This window comes from Hemitrygon akajei, chromosome 18, assembly GCF_048418815.1.
Source record: "Hemitrygon akajei chromosome 18, sHemAka1.3, whole genome shotgun sequence".
Taxonomy (NCBI): Eukaryota; Metazoa; Chordata; class Chondrichthyes; order Myliobatiformes; family Dasyatidae; genus Hemitrygon; species Hemitrygon akajei.
This window is the reverse complement of record NC_133141.1, coordinates 78,585,269-78,608,799: the sequence shown is the minus strand read 5'-3', so window position 1 is coordinate 78,608,799 and position 23,531 is coordinate 78,585,269. Positions and strand designations below refer to the sequence as shown.

Here is a 23,531-nt window from a genome sequence, read left to right as displayed (position 1 = left end):
ATACAGGGTCACGGTGGGGAGAATCAATCCCAGTCTGATATACAGGGTCAGGGTGGGGAGAATCAATCCCAGTCTGATATACAGGGTCAGGGTGGGGAGAATCAATCCCAGTCTGATATACAGGGTCACGGTGGGGAGAATCAATCCCAGTCTGATATACAGGGACAGGGTCGGGAGAATCAATCCCAGTCTGATATACAGGGTCAGGGTGGGGAGAATCAATCCCAGTCTGATATACAGGGTCAGGGTGGGGAGAATCAATCCCAGTCTGATATACAGGGTCAGGGTGGGGAGAATCAGTCCCAGTCTGATATACAGTGTCAGGGTGGGGAGAATCAATCCCAGTCTGATATACAGGGTCACGGTGGGGAGAATCAATCCCAGTCTGATATACAGGGTGAGGGTGGGGAGAATCAATCCCAGTCTGATATACAGGGTCAGGGTGGGGAGAATCAATCCCAGCCTGATATACAGGGTCATGGGGAGAATCAATCCCAGTCTGATATACAGGGTCAGGGTGGGGAGAATCAATCCCAGTCTGATATCCAGGCTCAGGGTGGGGAGAATCAATCCCAGTCTGATATACAGGGTCAGGGTGGGGAGAATCAATCCCAATCTGATATACAGGGTCAGGGTGGGGAGAATCAATCCCAGTCTGATATACAGGCTCAGGGTGGGGAGAATCAATCCCAGTCTGATATACAGGGTCAGGGTGGGGAGAATCAATCCCAGTCTGATATACAGGGTCAGGGTGGGGAGAATCAATCCCAGTCTGATATACAGGGTCAGGGTGGGGAGAATCAATCCCAGTCTGATATACAGGCTCAGGGTGGGGAGAATCAATCCCAATCTGATATACAGGGTCAGGGTGGGGAGAATCAATCCCAGTCTGATATACAGGGTCAGGGTGGGGAGAATCAATCCCAGTCTGATATACAGGCTCAGGGTGGGGAGAATCAATCCCAGTCTGATATACAGGGTCAGGGTGGGGAGAATCAATCCCAGTCTGATATCCAGGCTCAGGGTGGGGAGAATCAATCCCAGTCTGATATACAGGGTCATGGGGAGAATCAATCCCAGTCTGATATACAGGGTCAGGGTGGGGAGAACCAATCCCATTCTGATATACAGAGTCAGGGTGGGGAGAATCAATCCCAGTCTGATATACAGGGTCAGGGTGGGGAGAATCAATCCCAGTCTGATATACAGGGTCAGGGTGGGGAGAATCAATCCCAGTCTGATATACAGGGTCAGGGTGGGGAGAATCAATCCCAGTCTGATATACTAGGTCAGGGTGGGGAGAATCAATCCCAGTCTGATATACAGAGTCAGGGTGGGGAGAATCAATCCCAGTCTGATATACAGGGTCAGAGTGGGGAGAATCAATCCCAGTCTGATATACAGGGTCAGGGTGGGGAGAATCAATCCCAGTCTGATATACAGGGTCAGGTTGGGGAGAATCAATCCCAGTCCGATATACAGGGTCAGGGTGGGGAGAATCAATCCCAGTCTGATATACAGGGTCAGGGTGGGGAGAATCAATCCCAGTCTGATATACAGGGTCAGGGTGGGGAGAATCAATCCCAGTCTGATATACAGGGTCAGGGTGGGGAGAATCAATCCCAGTCTGATATACAGGGTCAGTGTGGGGAGAATCAATCCCAGTCTGATATACAGGGTCAGGGTGGGGAGAATCAATCCCAGTCTGATATACAGGGTCAGTGTGGGGAGAATCAATCCCAGTCTGATATACAGGGTCACGGTGGGGAGAATCAATCCCAGTCTGATATACAGGGTCAGGGTGGGGAGAATCAATCCCAGTCTGATATACAGGGTCAGGGTGGGGAGAATCAATCCCACTCTGATATACAGGGTCAGTGTGGGGAGAATCAATCCCAGTCTGATATACAGGGTCAGTGTGGGGAGAATCAATCCCACTCTGATATACAGGGTCAGTGTGGGGAGAATCAATCCCAGTCTGATATACAGGGTCAGGGTGGGGAGAATCAATCCCAGTCTGATATACAGGGTCAGTGTGGGGAGAATCAATCCCAGTCTGATATACAGGGTCAGTGTGGGGAGAATCAATCCCAGTCTGATATACAGGGTCAGTGTGGGGAGAATCAATCCCAGTCTGATATACAGGGTCAGTGTGGGGAGAATCAATCCCAGTCTGATATACAGGGTCAGGGTGGGGAGAATCAATCCCAGTCTGATATACAGGGTCAGTGTGGGGAGAATCAATCCCAGTCTGATATACAGGGTCAGTGTGGGGAGAATCAATCCCAGTCTGATATACAGGGTCAGGGTGGGGAGAATCAATCCCAGTCTGATATACAGGGTCAGTGTGGGGAGAATCAATCCCAGTCTGATATACAGGGTCAGTGTGGGGAGAATCAATCCCAGTCTGATATACAGGGTCAGTGTGGGGAGAATCAATCCCAGTCTGATATACAGGGTCAGGGTGGGGAGAATCAATCCCAGTCTGATATACAGGGTCAGGGTGGGGAGAATCAATCCCACTCTGATATACAGGGTCAGTGTGGGGAGAATCAATCCCAGTCTGATATACAGGGTCAGGGTGGGGAGAATCAATTCCAGTCTGATATACAGGGTCAGGGTGGGGAGAATCAATCCCAGTCTGATATACAGGGTCAGGGTGGGGAGAATCAATCCCAGTCTGATATACAGGGTCATGGGGAGAATCAATCCCAGTCTGATATACAGGGTCAGGGTGGGGAGAATCAATCCCAGTCTGATATACTAGGTCAGGGTGGGGAGAATCAATCCCAGTCTGATATACAGGGTTATGGGGAGAATCAATCCCAGTCTGATATACAGGGTCAGTGTGGGGAGAATCAATCCCAGTCTGATATACAGGGTCAGGGTGGGGAGAATCAATCCCAGTCTGATATACAGGGTCAGGGTGGGGAGAATCAATCCCAGTCTGATATACAGGGTCAGGGTGGGGAGAATCAATCCCAGTCTGATATACAGGGTCAGGGTGGGGAGAATCAATCCCAGTCTGATATACAGGGTCAGTGTGGGGAGAATCAATCCCAGTCTGATATACAGGGTCAGGGTGGGGAGAATCAATCCCAGTCTGATATACAGGGTCAGGGTGGGGAGAATCAATCCCAGCCTGATATACAGGGTCATGGGGAGAATCAATCCCAGTCTGATATACAGGGTCAGGGTGGGGAGAACCAATCCCATTCTGATATACAGAGTCAGGGTGGGGAGAATCAATCCCAGTCTGATATACAGGGTCAGGGTGGGGAGAATCAATCCCAGTCTGATATCCAGGCTCAGGGTGGGGAGAATCAATCCCAGTCTGATATACAGGGTCATGGGGAGAATCAATCCCAGTCTGATATACAGGGTCAGGGTGGGGAGAACCAATCCCATTCTGATATACAGAGTCAGGGTGGGGAGAATCAATCCCAGTCTGATATACAGGGTCAGGGTGGGGAGAATCAATCCCAGTCTGATATACAGGGTCAGGGTGGGGAGAATCAATCCCAGTCTGATATACAGGGTCAGGGTGGGGAGAATCAATCCCAGTCTGATATACTAGGTCAGGGTGGGGAGAATCAATCCCAGTCTGATATACAGAGTCAGGGTGGGGAGAATCAATCCCAGTCTGATATACAGGGTCAGGGTGGGGAGAATCAATCCCAGTCTGATATACAGGGTCAGGGTGGGGAGAATCAATCCCAGCCTGATATACAGGGTCATGGGGAGAATCAATCCCAGTCTGATATACAGGGTCAGGGTGGGGAGAATCAATCCCAGTCTGATATACAGGGTCAGGGTGGGGAGAATCAATCCCAGTCTGATATACAGGGTCAGGGTGGGGAGAATCAATCCCAGTCTGATATACAGGGTCAGGGTGGGGAGAATCAATCCCAGTCTGATATACAGGGTCAGGGTGGGGATAATCAATCCCAGTCCGATATACAGGGTGAGGGTGGGGAGAATCAATCCCAGTCCGATATACAGGGTCAGGGTGGGGAGAATCAATCCCAGTCTGATATACAGGGTCAGGGTGGGGAGAATCAATCCCAGTCCGATATACAGGGTCAGGGTGGGGAGAATCAATCCCAGTCTGATATACAGGGTCAGGGTGGGGAGAATCAATCCCAGTCCGATATACAGGGTCAGGGTGGGGAGAATCAAGCCCAGTCTGATATACAGGGTCAGGGTGGGGAGAATCAATCCCAGTCTGATATACAGGGTCAGGGTGGGGAGAATCAATCCCAGTCTGATATACAGGGTCAGGGTGGGGAGAATCAATCCCAGTCTGATATACAGGTCAGGGTGGGGAGAATCAATCCCAGTCTGATATACAGTGTCACGGTGGGGAGAATCAATCCCAGTCTGATATACAGGGTCAGGGTGGGGAGAATCAATCCCAGTCCGATATACAGGGTCAGGGTGGGGAGAATCAATCCCAGTCTAATATACAGGGTCAGGGTGGGGAGAATCAATCCCAGTCTGATATACAGGGACAGGGTGGGGAGAATCAATCCCAGTCTGATATACAGTGTCAGGGTGGGGAGAATCAATCCCAGTCTGATATACTGGGTCAGGGTGGGGTGAATCAATCCCAGTCTGATATACAGGGTCATGGTGGGGTGAATCAATCCCAGTCTGATATACAGGGTCAGGGTGGGGAGAATCAATCCCAGTCTGATATACAGGGTCAGGGTGGGGAGAATCAATCCCAGTCTGATATACTGGGTCAGGGTGGGGAGAATCAATCCCAGTCTGATATCCAGGGTCACGGTGGGGAGAATCAATCCCAGTCTGATATACAGGGTCAGGGTGGGGAGAATCAATCACAGTCTGATATACAGGTCAGGGTGGGGAGAATCAATCCCAGTCTGATATACAGGTCAGGGTGGGGAGAATCAATCCCAGTCTGATATACAGGGTCAGGGTGGGGAGAATCAATCCCAGTCTGATATACAGGGTCAGGGTGGGGAGAATCAATCCCAGTCTGATATACAGGGTCATGGGGAGAATCAATCCCAGTCTGATATACAGGGTCAGGGTGGGGAGAATCAATCCCAGTCTGATATACAGGGTCATGGGGAGAATCAATCCCAGTCTGATATACAGGGTCAGGGTGGGGAGAATCAATCCCAGTCTGATATACAGGGTCAGGGTGGGGAGAATCAATCCCAATCTGATATACAGGGTCAGGGTGGGGAGAATCAATCCCAGTCTGATATACAGGGTCAGGGTGGGGAGAATCAATCCCAGTCTGATATACAGGGTCAGGGTGGGGAGAATCAATCCCAATCTGATATACAGGGTCAGGGTGGGGAGAATCAATCCCAGTCTGATATACAGGGTCAGGGTGGGGAGAATCAATCCCAGTCTGATATACAGGGTCAGGGTGGGGAGAATCAATCCCAATCTGATATACAGGGTCAGGGTGGGGAGAATCAATCCCAATCTGATATACAGGGTCAGGGTGGGGAGAATCAATCCCAGTCTGATATTCAGGGTCAGGGTGGGGAGAATCAATCCCAGTCTGATATACAGGGTCAGGGTGGGGAGAATCAATCCCAGTCTGATATACAGGGTCAGGGTGGGGAGAATCAATCCCAGTCTGATATACAGGGTCAGGGTGGGGAGAATCAATCCCAGTCTGATATACAGGGTCAGGGTGGGGAGAATCAATCCTAGTCTGATATACAGGGTCAGTGTGGGGAGAATCAATCCCAGTCTGATATACAGTGTCAGGGTGGGGAGAATCAATCCCAGTCTGATATACAGGGTCAGGGTGGGGAGAATCAATCCCAGTCTGATATACAGGGTCAGGGTGGGGAGAATCAATCCCAGTCTTATATACAGGGTCAGGGTGGGGAGAATCAATCCCAGTCTGATATACAGGGTCAGGGTGGGGAGAAACAATCCCAGTCTGATATACAGGGTCAGGGTGGGGAGAATCAATCCCAGTCTGATATACAGGGTCAGGGTGGGGAGAATCAATCCCAGTCTGATATACAGTGTCACGGTGGGGAGAATCAATCCCAGTCTGATATACAGGGTCAGGGTGGGGAGAATCAATCCCAGTCTGATATACTAGGTCAGGGTGGGGAGAATCAATCCCAGTCTGATATACAGGGTCAGGGTGGGGAGAATCAATCCCAGTCTGATATACTAGGTCAGGGTGGGGAGAATCAATCCCAGTCTGATATACAGGGTCCGGGTGGGGAGAATCAATCCCAGTCTGATATACAGGGTCAGGGTGGGGAGAATCAATCCCAGTCTGATATACAGGGTCAGGGTGGGGAGAATCAATCCCAGTCTGATATACTAGGTCAGGGTGGGGAGAATCAATCCCAGTCTGATATACAGGGTTATGGGGAGAATCAATCCCAGTCTGATATACTAGGTCAGGGTGGGGAGAATCAATCCCAGTCTGAAATACAGGGTCAGGGTGGGGAGAATCAATCCCAGTCTGAAATACAGGGTCAGGGTGGGGAGAATCAATCCCAGTCTGATATACAGGGTCAGGGTGGGGAGAATCAATCCCAGTCTGATATACAGGGTCAGGGTGGGGAGAATCAATCCCAGTCTGATATACAGGGTCAGGGTGGGGAGAATCAATCCCAGTCTTATATACAGGGTCAGGGTGGGGAGAGTCAATCCCAGTCTGATATACAGGGTCAGGGTGGGGAGAATCAATCCCAGTCTGATATACAGGGTCAGGGTGGGGAGAATCAATCCCAGTCTGATATACAGGGTCAGGCTGGGGAGAATCAATCCCAGTCTGATATACTGGGTTATGGGGAGCATCAATCCCAGTCTGATATCCAAGGTCAGGGTGGGGAGAATCAATCCCAGTCTGATATACAGGGTCAGGGTGGGGAGAATCAATCCCAGTCTGATATACAGGGTTATGGGGAGAATCAATCCCAGTCTGATATACAGGGTCAGGGGTGAATCAATCCCAGTCTGATATACAGTGTTATGGGGAGAATCAATCCCAGTCTGATATACAGGGTCAGGGTGGGGAGAATCTATCCCAGTCTGATATACAGTGTTATGGGGCGAATCAATCCCAGTCTGATATACAGTGTCAGGGTGGGGAGAATCAATCCCAGTCTGATATACAGGGTCAGGGTGGGGAGAATCAATCCCAGTCTGATATACAGGGTCAGGGTGGGGAGAATCAATCCCAGTCTGATATACAGGGTCAGGGTGGGGAGAATCAATCCCAGTCTGATATACAGGGTCACGGTGGGGAGAATCAATCCCGGACTGATATACAGGGTCAGGGTGGGGAGAATCAATCCCAGTCTGATATACAGTGTCAGGGTGGGGAGAATCAATCCCAGTCTGATATACAGGGTCAGGGTGGGGAGAATCAATCCCAGTCTGATATACAGGGTCAGGGTGGGGAGAATCAATCCCAGTCTGATATACAGGGTCAGGGTGGGGAGAATCAATCCCAGTCTGATATACAGGGTCACGGTGGGGAGAATCAATCCCGGACTGATATACAGGGTCAGGGTGGGGAGAATCAATTCCAGTCTGATATACAGGGTCATGGGTGAATCAATCCCAGTCTGATATACAGGGTCAGGGTGGGGAGAATCAATCCCAGTCTGATATACAGGGTCAGGGTGGGGAGAATCAATCCCAGTCTGATATACACGGTCAGGGTGGGGAGAATCAATCCCAGTCTGATATACAGGGTCAGGGTGGGGAGAATCAATCCCAGTCTGATATACAGGGTCAGGGTGGGGAGAATCAATCCCAGTCTGATATACAGGGTTAGGGTGGGGAGAATCAATCACAGTCTGATATACAGGGTCAGGGTGGGGAGAATCAATCACAGTCTGATATACAGGGTCAGGGTGGGGAGAATCAATCCCAGTCTGATATACAGGGTCAGGGTGGGGAGAATCAATCCCAGTCTGATATACAGGGTCAGGGTGGGGAGAATCAATCCCAGTCTGATATACAGGGTCACGGTGGGGAGAATCAATCCCGGACTGATATACAGGGTCAGGGTGGGGAGAATCAATTCCAGTCTGATATACAGGGTCATGGGTGAATCAATCCCAGTCTGATATACAGGGTCAGGGTGGGGAGAATCAATCCCAGTCTGATATACAGGGTCACGGTGGGGAGAATCAATCCCAGTCTGATATACAGGGTTAGGGTGGGGAGAATCAATCACAGTCTGATATACAGGGTCAGGGTGGGGAGAATCAATCCCAGTCTGATATACAGGGTCAGGGTCATGGGTGAATCAATCCCAGTCTGATATACAGGGTCAGGGTGGGGAGAATCAATCCCAGTCTGATATACAGGGTCACGGTGGGGAGAATCAATCACAGTCTGATATACAGGGTCATGGGGAGAATCAATCCCAGTCTGATATACAGGGTCAGGGTGGGGAGAATCAATCCCAGTCTGATATACAGGGTCAGGGTGGGGAGAATCAATCCCAGTCTGATATACAGGGTCAGGGTGGGGAGAATCAATCCCAGTCTGATATACAGGGTCAGGGTGGGGAGAATCAATCCCAGTCTGATATACAGGGTCATGGTGGGGAGAATCAATCCCAGTCTGATATACAGGGTCAGTGTGGGGAGAATCAATCCCAGTCTGATATACGGGGTCAGGGTGGGGAGAATCAATCCCAGTCTGATATACAGGGTCAGGGTGGGGAGAATCAATCCCAGTCTGATATACAGGGTCAGGGTGGGGAGAATCAATCCCAGTCTGATATACAGGGTCATGGGGAGAATCAATCACAGTCTGATATACAGGGTCATGGGGAGAATCAATCCCAGTCTGATATACAGGGTCAGGGTGGGGAGAATCAATCCCAGTCTGATATACAGGGTCATGGGGAGAATCAATCACAGTCTGATATACAGGGTCATGGGGAGAATCAATCCCAGTCTGATATACAGGGTCAGGGTGGGGAGAATCAATCCCAGTCTGATATACAGGGTCAGGGTGGGGAGAATCAATCCCAGTCTGATATACAGGGTCAGGGTGGGGAGAATCAATCCCAGTCTGATATACAGGGTCAGGGTGGGGAGAATCAATCCCAGTCTGATATACATGGTCAGGGTGGGGAGAATCAATCCCAGTCTGATATACGGGGTCAGGGTGGGGAGAATCAATCCCAGTCTGATATACAGGGTCAGGGTGGGGAGAATCAATCCCAGTCTGATATACAGGGTCAGGGTGGGGAGAATCAATCCCAGTCTGATATACAGGGTCAGGGTGGGGAGAATCAATCCCAGTCTGATATACAGGGTTATGGGGAGAATCAATCCCAGTCTGATATACAGGGTTATGGGGAGAATCAATCCCAGTCTGATATACAGGGTCAGGGTGGGGAGAATCAATCCCAGTCTGATATACAGGGTCAGGGTGGGGAGAATCAATCCCAGTCTGATATACAGGGTTATGGGGAGAATCAATCCCAGTCTGATATACAGGGTCAGGGTGGGGAGAATCGATCCCAGTCTGATATACAGGGTCAGTGTGGGGAGAATCGATCCCAGTCTGATATACAGGGTCAGTGTGGGGAGAATCAATCCCAGTCTGATATACAGGGTCAGGGTGGGGAGAATCAATCCCAGTCTGATACACAGGGTCAGGGTTGGGAGAATCAATCCCAGTCTGATATACAGGGTCAGGGTGGGGAGAATCAATCCCAGTCTGATATACAGGGTCAGGGTGGGGAGAATCAATCCCAGTCTGATATACATGGTCAGGGTGGGGAGAATCAATCCCAGTCTGATATACGGGGTCAGGGTGGGGAGAATCAATCCCAGTCTGATATACAGGGTCATGGGGAGAATCAATCCCAGTCTGATATACAGGGTCATGGGGAGAATCAATCCCAGTCTGATATACAGGGTCAGGGTGGGGAGAATCAATCCCAGTCTGATATACAGGGTCAGGGTGGGGAGAATCAATCCCAGTCTGATATACAGGGTCAGGGTGGGGAGAATCAATCCCAGTCTGATATACATGGTCAGGGTGGGGAGAATCAATCCCAGTCTGATATACGGGGTCAGGGTGGGGAGAATCAATCCCAGTCTGATATACATGGTCAGGGTGGGGAGAATCAATCCCAGTCTGATATACAGGGTCAGGGTGGGGAGAATCAATCCCAGTCTGATATACAGGGTCAGGGTGGGGAGAATCAATCCCAGTCTGATATACAGGGTCAGGGTGGGGAGAATCAATCCCAGTCTGATATACAGGGTCAGGGTGGGGAGAATCAATCCCAGTCTGATATACAGGGTTATGGGGAGAATCAATCCCAGTCTGATATACAGGGTTATGGGGAGAATCAATCCCAGTCTGATATACAGGGTCAGGGTGGGGAGAATCAATCCCAGTCTGATATACAGGGTCAGGGTGGGGAGAATCAATCCCAGTCTGATATACAGGGTTATGGGGAGAATCAATCCCAGTCTGATATACAGGGTCAGGGTGGGGAGAATCGATCCCAGTCTGATATACAGGGTCAGTGTGGGGAGAATCAATCCCAGTCTGATATACAGGGTCAGGGTGGGGAGAATCAATCCCAGTCTGATATACAGGGTCAGGGTGGGGAGAATCAATCCCAGTCTGATATACAGGGTCAGGGTGGGGAGAATCAATCCCAGTCTGATATACAGGTCAGGGTGGGGAGAATCAATCCCAGTCTGATATACAGGGTCAGGGTGGGGAGAATCAATCCCAGTCTGATATACAGGGTCAGTGTGGGGAGAATCAATCCCAGTCTGATATACAGGTCAGGGTGGGGAGAATCAATCCCAGTCTGATATACAGGGTCAGGGTGGGGAGAATCAATCCCAGTCTGATATACAGGTCAGGGTGGGGAGAATCAATCCCAGTCTGATATACAGGGTCATGGGGAGAATCAATCCCAGTCTGATATACAGGGTCAGGGTGGGGAGAATCAATCCCAGTCTGATATACAGCGTCAGGGTGGGGAGAATCAATCCCAGTCTGATATACAGGGTCAGGGTGGGGAGAATCAATCCCAGTCTGATATACAGGTCAGGGTGGGGAGAATCAATCCCAGTCTGATATACAGGGTCAGGGTGGGGAGAATCAATCCCAGTCTGATATACAGGTCAGGGTGGGGAGAATCAATCCCAGTCTGATATACAGGGTCAGGGTGGGGAGAATCAATCCCAGTCTGATATACAGGTCAGGGTGGGGAGAATCAATCCCAGTCTGATATACAGGGTCAGGGTGGGGAGAATCAATCCCAGTCTGATATACAGGTCAGGGTGGGGAGAATCAATCCCAGTCTGATATACAGGGTCAGGGTGGGGAGAATCAATCCCAGTCTGATATCCAGGGTCATGGGGAGAATCAATCCCAGTCTGATATACAGGGTCAGGGTGGGGAGAATCAATCCCAGTCTGATATACACGGTCAGGGTGGGTAGAATCAATCCCAGTCTGATATACAGGTCAGGGTGGGGAGAATCAATCCCAGTCTGATATACAGGGTCAGGGTGGGGAGAATCAATCCCAGTCTGATATACAGGGTCAGTGTGGGGAGAATCAATCCCAGTCTGATATACAGGGTCAGGGTGGGGAGAATCAATCCCAGTCTGATATACAGGTCAGGGTGGGGAGAATCAATCCCAGTCTGATATACAGGGTCAGGGTGGGGAGAATCAATCCCAGTCTGATATACAGGGTCAGTGTGGGGAGAATCAATCCCAGTCTGATATACAGGGTCAGGGTGGGGAGAATCAATCCCAGTCTGATATACAGGTCAGGGTGGGGAGAATCAATCCCAGTCTGATATACAGGGTCAGGGTGGGGAGAATCAATCCCAGTCTGATATACAGGGTCAGTGTGGGGAGAATCAATCCCAGTCTGATATACAGGGTCAGGGTGGGGAGAATCAATTCCAGTCTGATATACAGGGTCAGGGTGGGGAGAATCAATCCCAGTCTGATATACAGGGTCAGGGTGGGGAGAATCAATCCCAGTCTGATATACAGGGTCAGGGTGGGGAGAATCAATCCCAGTCTGATATACAGGGTTATGGGGAGAATCAATCCCAGTCTGATATACAGGGTCAGGGTGGGGAGAATCAATCCCAGTCTGATATACAGGGTCAGTGTGGGGAGAATCAATCCCAGTCTGATATACAGGGTCAGGGTGGGGAGAATCAATCCCAGTCTGATATATAGGGTCAGGGTGGGGAGAATCAATCCCAGTCTGATATACAGGGTCAGTGTGGGGAGAATCAATCCCAGTCTGATACACAGGGTCAGGGTGGGGAGAATCAATCCCAGTCTGATATATAGGGTCAGGGTGGGGAGAATCAATCCCAGTCTGATATACAGGGTCAGTGTGGGGAGAATCAATCCCAGTCTGATATACAGGGTCAGGGTGGGGAGAATCAATCCCACTCTGATATACAGGGTCAGTGTGGGGAGAATCAATCCCAGTCTGATATACAGGGTCAGGGTGGGGAGAATCAATCCCAGTCTGATATACAGGGTCAGGGTGGGGAGAATCAATCCCAGTCTGATATACAGGGTCAGGGTGGGGAGAATCAATCCCAGTCTGATATACAGGGTCATGGGGAGAATCAATCCCAGTCTGATATACAGGGTCAGGGTGGGGAGAATCAATCCCAGTCTGATGTACAGGGTCATGGGGAGAATCAATCCCAGTCTGATATACAGGGTCAGGGTGGGGAGAATCAATCCCAGTCTGATATACAGGGTCAGGGTGGGGAGAATCAATCCCAGTCTGATATACAGGGTCAGGGTGGGGAGAATCAATCCCAGTCTGATATACAGGGTTATGGGGAGAATCAATCCCAGTCTGATATACAGGGTCAGGGTGGGGAGAATCAATCCCAGTCTGATATACAGGGTCAGGGTGGGGAGAGTCAATCCCAGTCTGATATACAGGGTCAGGGTGGGGAGAATCAATCCCAGTCTGATATACAGGGTCAGGGTGGGGAGAATCAATCCCAGTCTGATATACAGGGTCAGGGTGGGGAGAATCAATCCCAGTCTGATATACAGGGTCAGGGTGGGGAGAATCAATCCCAGTCTGATATACAGTGTCAGGGTGGGGAGAATCAATCCCAGTCTGATATACAGTGTCAGGGTGGGGAGAATCAATCCCAGTCTGATATACAGTGTCAGGGTGGGGAGAATCAATCCCACTCTGATATACAGGGTCATGGGGAGAATCAATCCCAGTCTGATATACAGGGTCAGTGTAAAGCTTGCAGAGAGATTTAGGCCAGTTAGACGAGTGGGCTGAAAGATGGCAGACGGAGTTTAATTCTGATAAGTGTGAGGTGCTACATTTTGGTCGGAATAATCCAAACAGGACATACATGGTAAATTGTAGGGATTTAATAATGCTGTAGAACAGAGTGATCTGGGAATAATGGGGCATGGTTCTTTGAACGTGGAATAGGGTGTTGAATAGGGTGTGGATAGGGTCGTGAAGAAAACTTTTGGTATGTTGACCTTTATAAATCAAAGTATTGAGTATAGAAGTTGGGATGTAATGTTAAAATTGTACAAGGCATTGGTGTGGCCAAATTCGGAGCATTGTGTACAATTCCGGTCACCGAATTATAGGAAAGATGTCAACAAAATAGAGAAAGTACAGAGAAGATTTACCAGTATGTTACCTGGGTTTCATCTCCTAAGTTACAGGGAAAGGTTGAACAAGTTAGGTCTTTAGTCTTTGGAGCGTAGAAGGTTGAAGGGGGACTTGATAGAGGTATTTATAATTATGAGGGAGATAGATAGAGTTGACGTGGATAGGCTTTTTCCATTGAGAGTACGGGAGATTCAAAGTTGAGAGTTAGGGGGCAAATGTTTAGGGGTAACACAAGGGGGAACTTATTTACTTAAATAAGCTGTGTGGAACGAGCTTCCAGTAGACGTGGTAGAGGCAGGTTCGGTATTGTCATTTAAAGTAAAATTGGATAGGTATACGGACAGGAAAGGAATGGAGGGTTATGGGCTGAGTGCGGGCCGGTGGGACTAGGTGAGAGTGAGCGTTCGGCGCGGACTAGAAGGGCCGAGATGGCCTGTTTCCGTGCTGTAATTGTTATATGGTTATAAAAAGGCATGCTGGGGAGACATTAACCGCAGTCTGATATATAGATCGTCATGGTGGAGAGACATGAATCCCAGCTTCATATACAAGGTCACAGAGGAGAGATATCAATCCTATGCTGATATGCAAGCTCATGGTGGGGACAGTTTAATCCCTTCTCTATTGACTCTGGTACATAAAAGTCCGAAGCTCAAAGTAATTTTACTCTCTTAGTCTGCCATATACTATTCCAAGGTTTATATTGATGCAGGCATTCACAGTGGTACAGAATAATGCAAAAGATTTTATGAAAAACTGCAGACAAAAGCCTCACGAGCATGTTCTGTGCAAAAGGCAAACTTTGCGCGTCATAAGCCGATGGATCAACAATCAGGAGGTTCAAGCATTATTTCCTGCACACAAGTTTAAGGAGAAGGATATGATTTTTTTTATTCTGCATGCAATGCAGCACCAAAAAAAAAACCTACAAGAGTATAAAGAACCCAATAATAAAAATAATGATAAAAAAAAACCCACAGTGAATTTATATACCCAAACACGTATGTCCCTGCTTCCAATCGTGGGCGAGTCTGGGACCAGGGGGCACAGCCTCAGAACAGAAGGGTTTCCCTTTAGAACAGGGACCAGGCGGAACTTCTTTAGCCAGCGGTTCGCGAATCTGTGAAACTGTTTTGCCGCAGACGGCTGTGGAGGCCAAGTCGTTGGCTATATTTAAAGCGGAGGTTAACCGGCTCTTGGCTGTTTTGGATTAGTTGCCTGTTACACTGCTGGCGTTTTGGGCAGTAGTGAAGGTCTTCCATCTCTGTGTAGAATGAATATTGACTATATAGAATTAATCTTCATTGCTCTTTCCCATAACAATTATTTTTTTTTTGACTAGTGAGCGTTGTTACCCACCATCCTCCCCCGCCCCCCCCCCCCCCGAATCTGTCGGAGCCGGTGGACCTCTCATAGTCTGACCTCTACCCTTTGACCTGTTTGACACGGGCGACCCTGCCAACAGGCAAAGCAGAAAGCCCCGACTCCTGCCAGCACAGCTCTCCGGGGTCACTGAGGGACGCGAGCCTCCGAACCCTAGGACAAGGTTGTGGTCACCTAGGAGGATGTCCTTGATCAGTCAGGGAGTCAAAGGTTACAGGGAGAAGGCAGGGGGAGGGGCTTGAGAGGGAAACAAATCAGCCATGATGGAATGGGCGAGCAGGCTCGATGGGCTGAACGGCCTAATTCTGCTCCTCTGATAGCAAAGCACGAACACGATGTCCCGGCACTCACCTCCCCTCCTCTCCCTCGAGGAGGCCGCGGTACCTGGCTATTTCTCCCTCCAGCCTCATCTTGGTGTTGAGCAGCAGTTGGTGCTTCCGGGCCTGGCGGCCGACGTCCGTCCTCGCCTCCCTCAGCTCGCCCTCCAGCCCCTCGACGACGCCCGCCAGGTCCCTCAGCCGCCGCTCGTGCCTCCGCTCGGCCGCCTGGAGCGAGCGCTCCAAACCTTTCCGCTGCAAATCCACGACAGACCCCGTGAGCGTTCCGCGCCCAGCGCCTTTCCCCCCTCCCCCAACCAGTCTTCTCACAGACCGCGACCTTCACGCGGAAAAAGATGGCGGAACTCCGATGTCTCTACGGAGACGGGTGAACGGTCGACGTTTCGGGCTGAGACCCTTCGTCAGGACTGGGATAGAAGCTGGGCAGTCAGAGTAAGAAATTGTGTGTGTGTGGGGGGGAGGGGGGAGGGAGGGAGAGAGAGGAAGAGGAGGAAGAACCGGCACTGGAAAGGACGAGTGAGAAGGTGTGTGTGGGAAAGGCAGGAAGGTGAGGGGTGAAACTGGGGAGGGGAGGGGGCCGGGAAGTCGATTGGTGACAGAGATGAAGAGATGGAAGGGTGGGGGTGGAGTCCGGTAGGTGAGGACAGAAAAGGCCATGGAAGGAAGGGAAGGGAAAGGGACACCGGAGGGAGGTGATGGGCAGGTAAGGAGATCAGGTGAGAGAGGGAAATGGGGATGGAGAACGGCGAGGGGTGGAGGGGGCCAAGTTAGGTCTTTATTCTTTGGAGCGTAGAAGGTTGAGGGTGGGGACTTGATAGAGGTATTTAAAATTATGAGGGGGATAGATAGAGTTGACGTGGATAGGCTTTTTCTATTGAGGGTAGGGGGAGATTCAAACAGCAGGGCATGAGTTGAGAGTTAGGGGGCAAAAGTTTAAGGGTAACACGAGGGGGAACTTCTTTACTCAGAGTGGTAGCTGTGTGGGACGAGCTTCCAGTAGAAGTGGTAGAGGCAGGTTCGGTATTGTCATTTAAAGTAAAATTGGATAGGTATATGGACAGGGAAGGAATGGAGGGTTATGGGCTGAGTGCGGGTCGGTGGGACTAGGTGAGAGTAAGCGTTCGGCGCGGACTAGAAGGGTCGAGATGGCCCGTTTCCGTGCTGTGATCGTTATGTGGTTATACCGGAAGTTCGAGAATTTGACATACATGCCATTAGGTTGGAGTATAAGATGTTGTTCCTTCAACCCGAGTGTTGGCCTCATCGCGACAGCAGGGGAAGCCACGGACTGACCGTTGGAATGGGATCGGGAAGTGGAATTAGATCTCCCGGCAGACGTAGGTGCTCGGCGAAGCGAGCATAATATCACCAGTAGGTCAGAAAGTTTGTCGTTTTGCAGCAGCAGTACATTGCGATAAAATATAAATATTTACTAAAGTCTTGGTTGCATATCTATATCTAGGTGCCCGAGACTTTTGCACACAATACTGTGGTAATTTTATGCATTGCACTATACTTAATATATATATTAATATATTATATATTGCCAGAAAAAAAAAACAAATTTCACGACGTGTGTGAGTGATGATAAACCTGATTCTGATCTGGGTCTCTGTTGTGGACTGAGAGTGTGAAGGGGGGCAGGGAGAGGGGAATCACGGTTGGGAAAAGGGGAAGGGAGAGGGAGAGGGGGAGGGAGCGGGAAGCACCAGAGAGACGTTCTGTAAATGATCGATAAACCGATTGTTTGGAATCAAGTGAGCTTGCCTGGTGTCTCAGGGCTGGGTGTGAATCTGCCCTCACCCCCGACACTCCTTCTCCGCCCCCCTGTCCCACACCCCTCCCGCGGCGCTCTACCCTTGCCATTGTGTGTGTCTTCAGGGTCCTGTACCCCCTCCCTGATGGCGGAGGGGAAGAAGCTGTTCCTGAGTCACTGAGTGTGTGTCTTCAGGCTCCTGTACCTCCTCTCTGATGGCAGAGAGGAAGAAGCTGTTCCTGAATCGTTGAGTGTGTGTCTTCAGGCTCCTGTACCTCCTCCCTGATGGCAGAGGGGAAGAAGCTGTTCCTGAATCGTTGAGTGTGTGTGTCTTCAGGCTCCTGTACCTCCTCCCTGATGGCAGAAGCTGTTCCTGAATCGTTGAGTGTGTGTCTTCAGGCTCCTGTACCCCCTCCCTGATGGCAGAGGGGAAGAAGCTGTTTCTGAATCGTTGAGTGTTTGTCTTCAGGCTCCTGTACCTCCTCCCTGATGGCAGAGGGGAAGAAGTTGTTTCTGAATCGTTGAGTGTGGGCCTTCAGGCTCCTGTACCTCCTCCCTGATGGCAGAGGGGAAGAAGCTGTTCCTGAATCGTTGAGTGTGTGTGTCTTCAGGCTCCTGTACCCCCTCCCTGATGGCAGAGGGAAGAAGCTGTTTCTGAATCGTTGAGTGTGGGCCTTCAGGCTCCTGTACACCCTCCCTGATGGCGGAGGGGAAGAAGCTGTTCCTGAATCGTTGAGTGTGTGTGTCTTCAGGCTCCTGTACCTCCTCCCTGATGGCAGAGGGGAAGAAGCTGTTCCTGAATCGTTGAGTGTGTGTCTGGCGGTAAGGATGCCGAGGATCCAGATGCAGACAGAGGTACAGAGGCCCAGATTTTGGAGGGCTTGTGGATTAGAATGGAGGGTGTTGACTGCAGCTCTGCGGTCAATAAAGAACAGCCCGACTTTAGTATTACCGTCGTCCGGGCGATGCCAGGCCGAGCGGAGGGTGGGGGGGGGGGGGGGTGAGGCTGGAGGCCTAGCGCGGCGCTAGGCAACCTGCAGCGAGTCCAGGCCCTCGCTTCGCCGGGAGGTGGCGCTGGCCGCCAACACCCTCTCCGAGCACGTCGTCGCAGGAGAGCAGCTGCCAGCACGACGCTTGGCAGAGCGCGGGAGACCCGGGTTCAACTCCCACCGCCGCCCGTCAGCACTTCCCTCCCCTTGACCGACCGGGTTTCCTCCGGGTGCTCCGGTTTCCTGCCACACAGTCCAAAGGCCTACCGGTCGGTGGGCTGGGTAGTCATTGTCAACTGCCCCGTGATTGGGCTGGGATGAAACTGGTGGGATTGGCTGGCTGGCACTGCTCCAAGGGCCAGTCCCACGCTGCGTCTCAATGGATAGACGGACTTGATAGTACTTCACGGCCTTCTCGAGCTTCATTTTGATGTGGCTGCCTGGGGTGGGGGTGGCGGTGACGGGAGTTAAACACGACGGCGACGTTCAAGAGTCTCTTAGACGGGGGCACGACGTTGAGGAATTGCACATCGTGTGGGCACGAGGGATCCGATTCCTGTTTAAACCAGCGCGGCCCCGCGGCGTAGCCTTTCCCCGGAACTCTGGACCTCGAGCCCCGGCCACATCCCCGTAAATTTTCTCCGCGCCCGTTTCGATCTTCTTGACATCTATCCAGTAGGTCAGCCGGGGCACAGAACGCCAAAAAAAAAAAGACAATTACAAAGAAAGATATGAAATATGCCTCTAGAGGATTAGAGTACAGGTTCTGATGCCTTTAAATACCAGAGTGGGTTTTCGATGTGAGGAGCAGTGCAAGTAGAGGGGAGTGGGGAGGTCCAACTGGAATGGTTAATCAGATTAACTGGGGGAAGAAATTTTCAAGAAGGTGTCACGTTTTTGATTTCATAGCCCTGATACACATTCTGGGTGGCTACCAAAGGAGGCGTGGGGCTTTCCTTCCCTCCGCTGGCCTGCAGGTCGCCCTTGGGCAGGGTGTGGCACCTGCTTAGCCCCCGATCAGGGTCACATGAAACCGTGGGAGCAGGTGGCGGACGGTCGTACGAGCGGCCGGTGCAGATCACAAGTCCTGGTGATGCGACCGCTGACGCCAGGCGGACAATCTCTGACGAGTATTGATAATGGCAGGGGGTCACCCATCTTGTAAAGAAACTGCCCCGGAAGGAGGCAATGGCAAACCACTTCCGTGGGAGAATTTGCCAAGAACAATCATGGTGATGGAAAGACCGTGACTGTCTACATCATACGACAAGGCGCGCCTGATGATGTCATATGACAAGGTGCGCATAATGACGATGTCATATGAGGCACAGCAGGTAATGATGATGTCATACGACACGGCACATAAAGATGATGTCACATGACACGGCACATAATGACGACGACGATAATTTCACATTATAAAAAAGGCAGCTATCTGTTAAATGACAAATGCAAGAGGTTCTGCAGATGCTGGGAATCCAATCAGCACGCGGAATGCTGGGTCAGGCAGCGCCTTTGGAAATGAATAAACAGTCGATGTTTAGGGCCAAAAACCCTTCATCAGGACTGAGGAGGAAGGAGGAAGATGCCTGAATAAAAAGCTTGTGTGTGGGGGGGTGGGGAGGATGGCTGGAAGGTGATAGGTGAGGCCAGGGGGGTGGGAAAGGTAAAGGGCTGGAGAGGAAGGAATCTGATAGGAGAGGAGAGTGGACCGTGGGGAGAAAGGGAAGGAGGAGGGACACCGGGGGGAGGTGATGGGTGGGAAAGGTAAAGGGCTGGAGAGGAAGGAATCTGACAGGAGAGGAGAGTGGACCGTGGGAGAAAGGGGAGGAGGAGGGACACCAGGGGGAGGTGATAGGTGGGAAAGGTAAAGGGCTGGAGAGGAAGGAATCTGATAGGAGAGGAGAGTGGACCGTGGGGAGAAAGGGGAGGAGGAGGGACACCAGGGGGAGGTGATAGGTGGGAAAGGTAAAGGGCTGGAGAGGAAGGAATCTGATAGGAGAGGAGAGTGGACCGTGGGGAGAAAGGGGAGGAGGAGGGACACCAGGGGGAGGTGATAGGTGGGAAAGGTAAAGGGCTGGAGAGGAAGGAATCTGATAGGAGAGGAGAGTGGACCGTGGGGAGAAAGGGGAGGAGGAGGGACACCAGGGGGAGGTGATGGGTGGGAAAGGTAAAGGGCTGGAGAGGAAGGAATCTGATAGGAGAGGAGAGTGGACCGTGGGGAGAAAGGGAAGGAGGAGGGACACCAGGGGGAGGTGATGGGTGGGAAAGGTAAAGGACTGGAGAGGAAGGAATCTGATAGGAGAGGAGAGTGGACCGTGGGGAGAAAGGGAAGGAGGAGGGACACCAGGGGGAAGTGATGGGTGGGAAAGGTAAAGGGCTGGAGAGGAAGGAATCTGATAGGAGAGGAGAGTGGACCGTGGGAGAAAGGGAAGGAGGAGGGACACCAGGGGGAGGTGATGGGTGGGAAAGGTAAAGGACTGGAGAGGAAGGAATCTGATAGGAGAGGAGAGTGGACCGTGGGAGAAAGGGAAGGAGGAGGGACACCAGGGGGAGGTGATGGGTGGGAAAGGTAAAGGTTGGAGAGGAAGGGATCTGAGAGGAGAGGAGAGTGGACCGTGGGAGGAAGGGAAGGAGGAGGGACACCAGGGGGAGGTGATGGGTAGGAAAGGTAAAGGGCTGGAGAGGAAGGAATCTGGTAGGAGAGGAGAGTGGGCCATGGGAGAGAGGGAAGGAGGGGACCCAGGGGGAGGTGGTAGGCAGAAGTGAAAGGGCAGAGGAAGGGGGGAGGGCAGGAATTTTGTTCACTGGAAGGAGAAACCGATATTCACGCCATCAGGTAGGAGGCTAGCCGGACGGAATAGAAGGTGTTGCTCCCCCGCCCTGGGGGTGGCCTGGACATCCTGGGACAAGGGCGACACGTCGGAACGGGAGTGGGATTCGGAGTTAAAACGATTGGCCGCCCACTCACTCGTGGCGGATAGTGCGGAGGGTGTCCGACGGAGCGTCCACCCCCTCCCCTCCCCACCCCTACCGATTTACGACGGGTCTCACCGACGCGGAGAGGGCCACCAGCCCCAGCGACACTCCTCTGCCGCGGAGAGACTCTCCGTCTCGATCACACGCCCAGAACTCCTGAAAATAACGACTCCGTAGGGGGCCATGCTTCTTACCCGCTCTGCGTCGGGATGCCCGAGGGAGTCCCGCGATCGGGCTCGGGTCGAAGGGGGCAGCTTCGGGGCGAGGTGCCGCTGGTCAGGGTGATACGCCGGGTCTGGGAACACACGACATCAGACGCCAGGTCCGACTGCCCGTGGCCTCCCGCATCCGACTCGTGACGACGGTGGGGGAGAGAGTCACAGGCTACGGGTGGCATGCTTTGTGAAACAAAATATAGGTCGGGGTGCGTGCCTGATCAGATCGATAACCGGCCTTTCCTCAGACCTGAACCTCCGGAGAGGCTGCCGGTGGGGAATTACAGGGTAAATTCAGGATTTCCTGTCAAATTTTAACAATTAAAAGATGAGCTTTATCAGTCGATTGTAGAGTCCAGCGCAAAATTCTTAGGCAGTTACCTCAACAGTCAGCAATGGACCACAAGGACATATAAGAGCAGAATTAGGCCATTTGGCCCATCGAGTCTGCTCCACCATTTCATCATGGCTGATCCATTTCCTCTCTCAGCCCCCAGTCTCCTGCCTTCTCCCCGTATCCCTTCATACCCTGGCCAATCAAGAATCTATCAACCCCTGTCTTAAGTGTACATAAAGACTTGGTCTCCATAGCATTCCCTGGCAATGAATTCCACAGATTTACCACTCTCTGACTAAAGAAATTCCTCCTCATCTCAATTCTAAAAGGGCGTCCCTCTATTCTGAGGCTGTGTCCTCCGGTCCAAAACTCCACCATCATAGGAAACATCCTCTCCACATCCACTCTATCTGTGTCCTGTGGTCCTAGACTCCCCCACTATAGGAAACATCCTCTCCACATCCACTCCATCTGTGCCCTCTGGTCCTAGACTCCCCCCACTATAGGAAACATCCTCTCCACATTGGTCCAAGACTCCCCCACTATAGGAAACATCCTCTCCACATCCACTCTATCTGTGCCCTCTGGTCCAAGACTCCCCCACTATAGGAAACATCCTCTCCACACCCACTCTATCTGTGTCCTCTGGTCCTAGACTCCCCCACTATAGGAAACACCCTCTCCACATCCACTCTGTCTGTGTCCTCTGGTCCTAGACTCCCCCACTATAGGAAACATCCTCTCCACATCCACTCTATCTGTGTCCTCTGGTCCTAGACTCCCCCACTATAGGAAACATCCTCTCCACACCCACTCTATCTGTGTCCTCTGGTCCTAGACTCCCCCACTATAGGAAACATCCTCTCCACACCCACTCTATCTGTGTCCTCTGGTCCTACACTCCCCCACTATAGGAAACATCCTCTCCACACCCACTCTATCTGTGTCCTCTGGTCCTAGACTCCCCCACTATAGCAAACATCCTCTCCACATCCACTCTATCTGAGTCCTCTGGTCCTACACTCCCCCACTATAGGAAACATCCTCTCCACATCCACTCTATGAGTCCTGTGGTCCTACACTCCCCCACTATAGGAAACATCCTCTCCACACCCACTCTATCTGTGTCCTCTGGTCCTAGACTCCCCCACTATAGGAAACATCCTCTCCACATCCACTCTATCTGTGTCCTCTGGTCCTAGACTCCCCCACTATAGGAAACATCCTCTCCACATCCACTCTATCTGTGCCCTCTGGTCCTAGACTCCCCCACTATAGGAAACATCCTCTCCACATCCACTCTATCTGTGTCCTCTGGTCCTAGACTCCCCCACTATAGGAAACATCCTCTCCACATCCACTCTATCTGTGTCCTCTGGTCCTAGACTCCCCCACTATAGGAAACATCCTCTCCACATCCACTCTATCTGTGTCCTCTGGTCCTAGTCCCCCCACTATAGGAAACATCCTCTCCACATCCACTCTATCTGTGTCCTCTGGTCCTAGACTCCCCCACTATAGGAAACACCCTCTCCACATCCACTCTATCTGTTACCTCTGGTCCTAGACTCCCCCACTACAGGAAACATCCTCTCCACATCCATTCTATCTGTATCCTCTGGTCCTAGACTCCCCCACTATAGGAAACATCCTCTCCACATCCACTCTATCTGTGCCCTCTGGTCCTAGACTCCCCCACTACAGGAAACATCCTCTCCACATCCACTCTATCTGTGTCCTCTGGTCCTAGACTCCCCCACTATAGGAAACATCCTCTCCACATCCACTCTATCTGTGTCCTCTGGTCCTAGACTCCCCCACTACAGGAAACATCCTCTCCACATCCACTCTATCTGTGTCCTCTGGTCCTAGA

At 51.4% G+C, this 23,531-nt stretch overlaps 1 protein-coding gene across 1 annotated transcript in view; it reads right to left on the bottom strand.

The window, feature by feature from the left end:
• The window catches only part of LOC140741594 (uncharacterized), a 32,655-nt gene extending 11,152 nt beyond the window's left edge, over positions 1-21,503 (bottom strand). The window contains exons 1-3 of the mRNA XM_073071896.1: positions 21,301-21,503; positions 18,173-18,563; positions 15,396-15,616 (exon numbers count right to left, since the gene is read on the bottom strand). Coding sequence (XP_072927997.1) covers positions 15,396-15,616; positions 18,173-18,563; positions 21,301-21,503 — 815 coding nt within the window. The remainder of the gene's footprint in view (positions 1-15,395; positions 15,617-18,172; positions 18,564-21,300) is intronic.
• Positions 21,504-23,531: the final 2,028 nt, after the last annotated feature.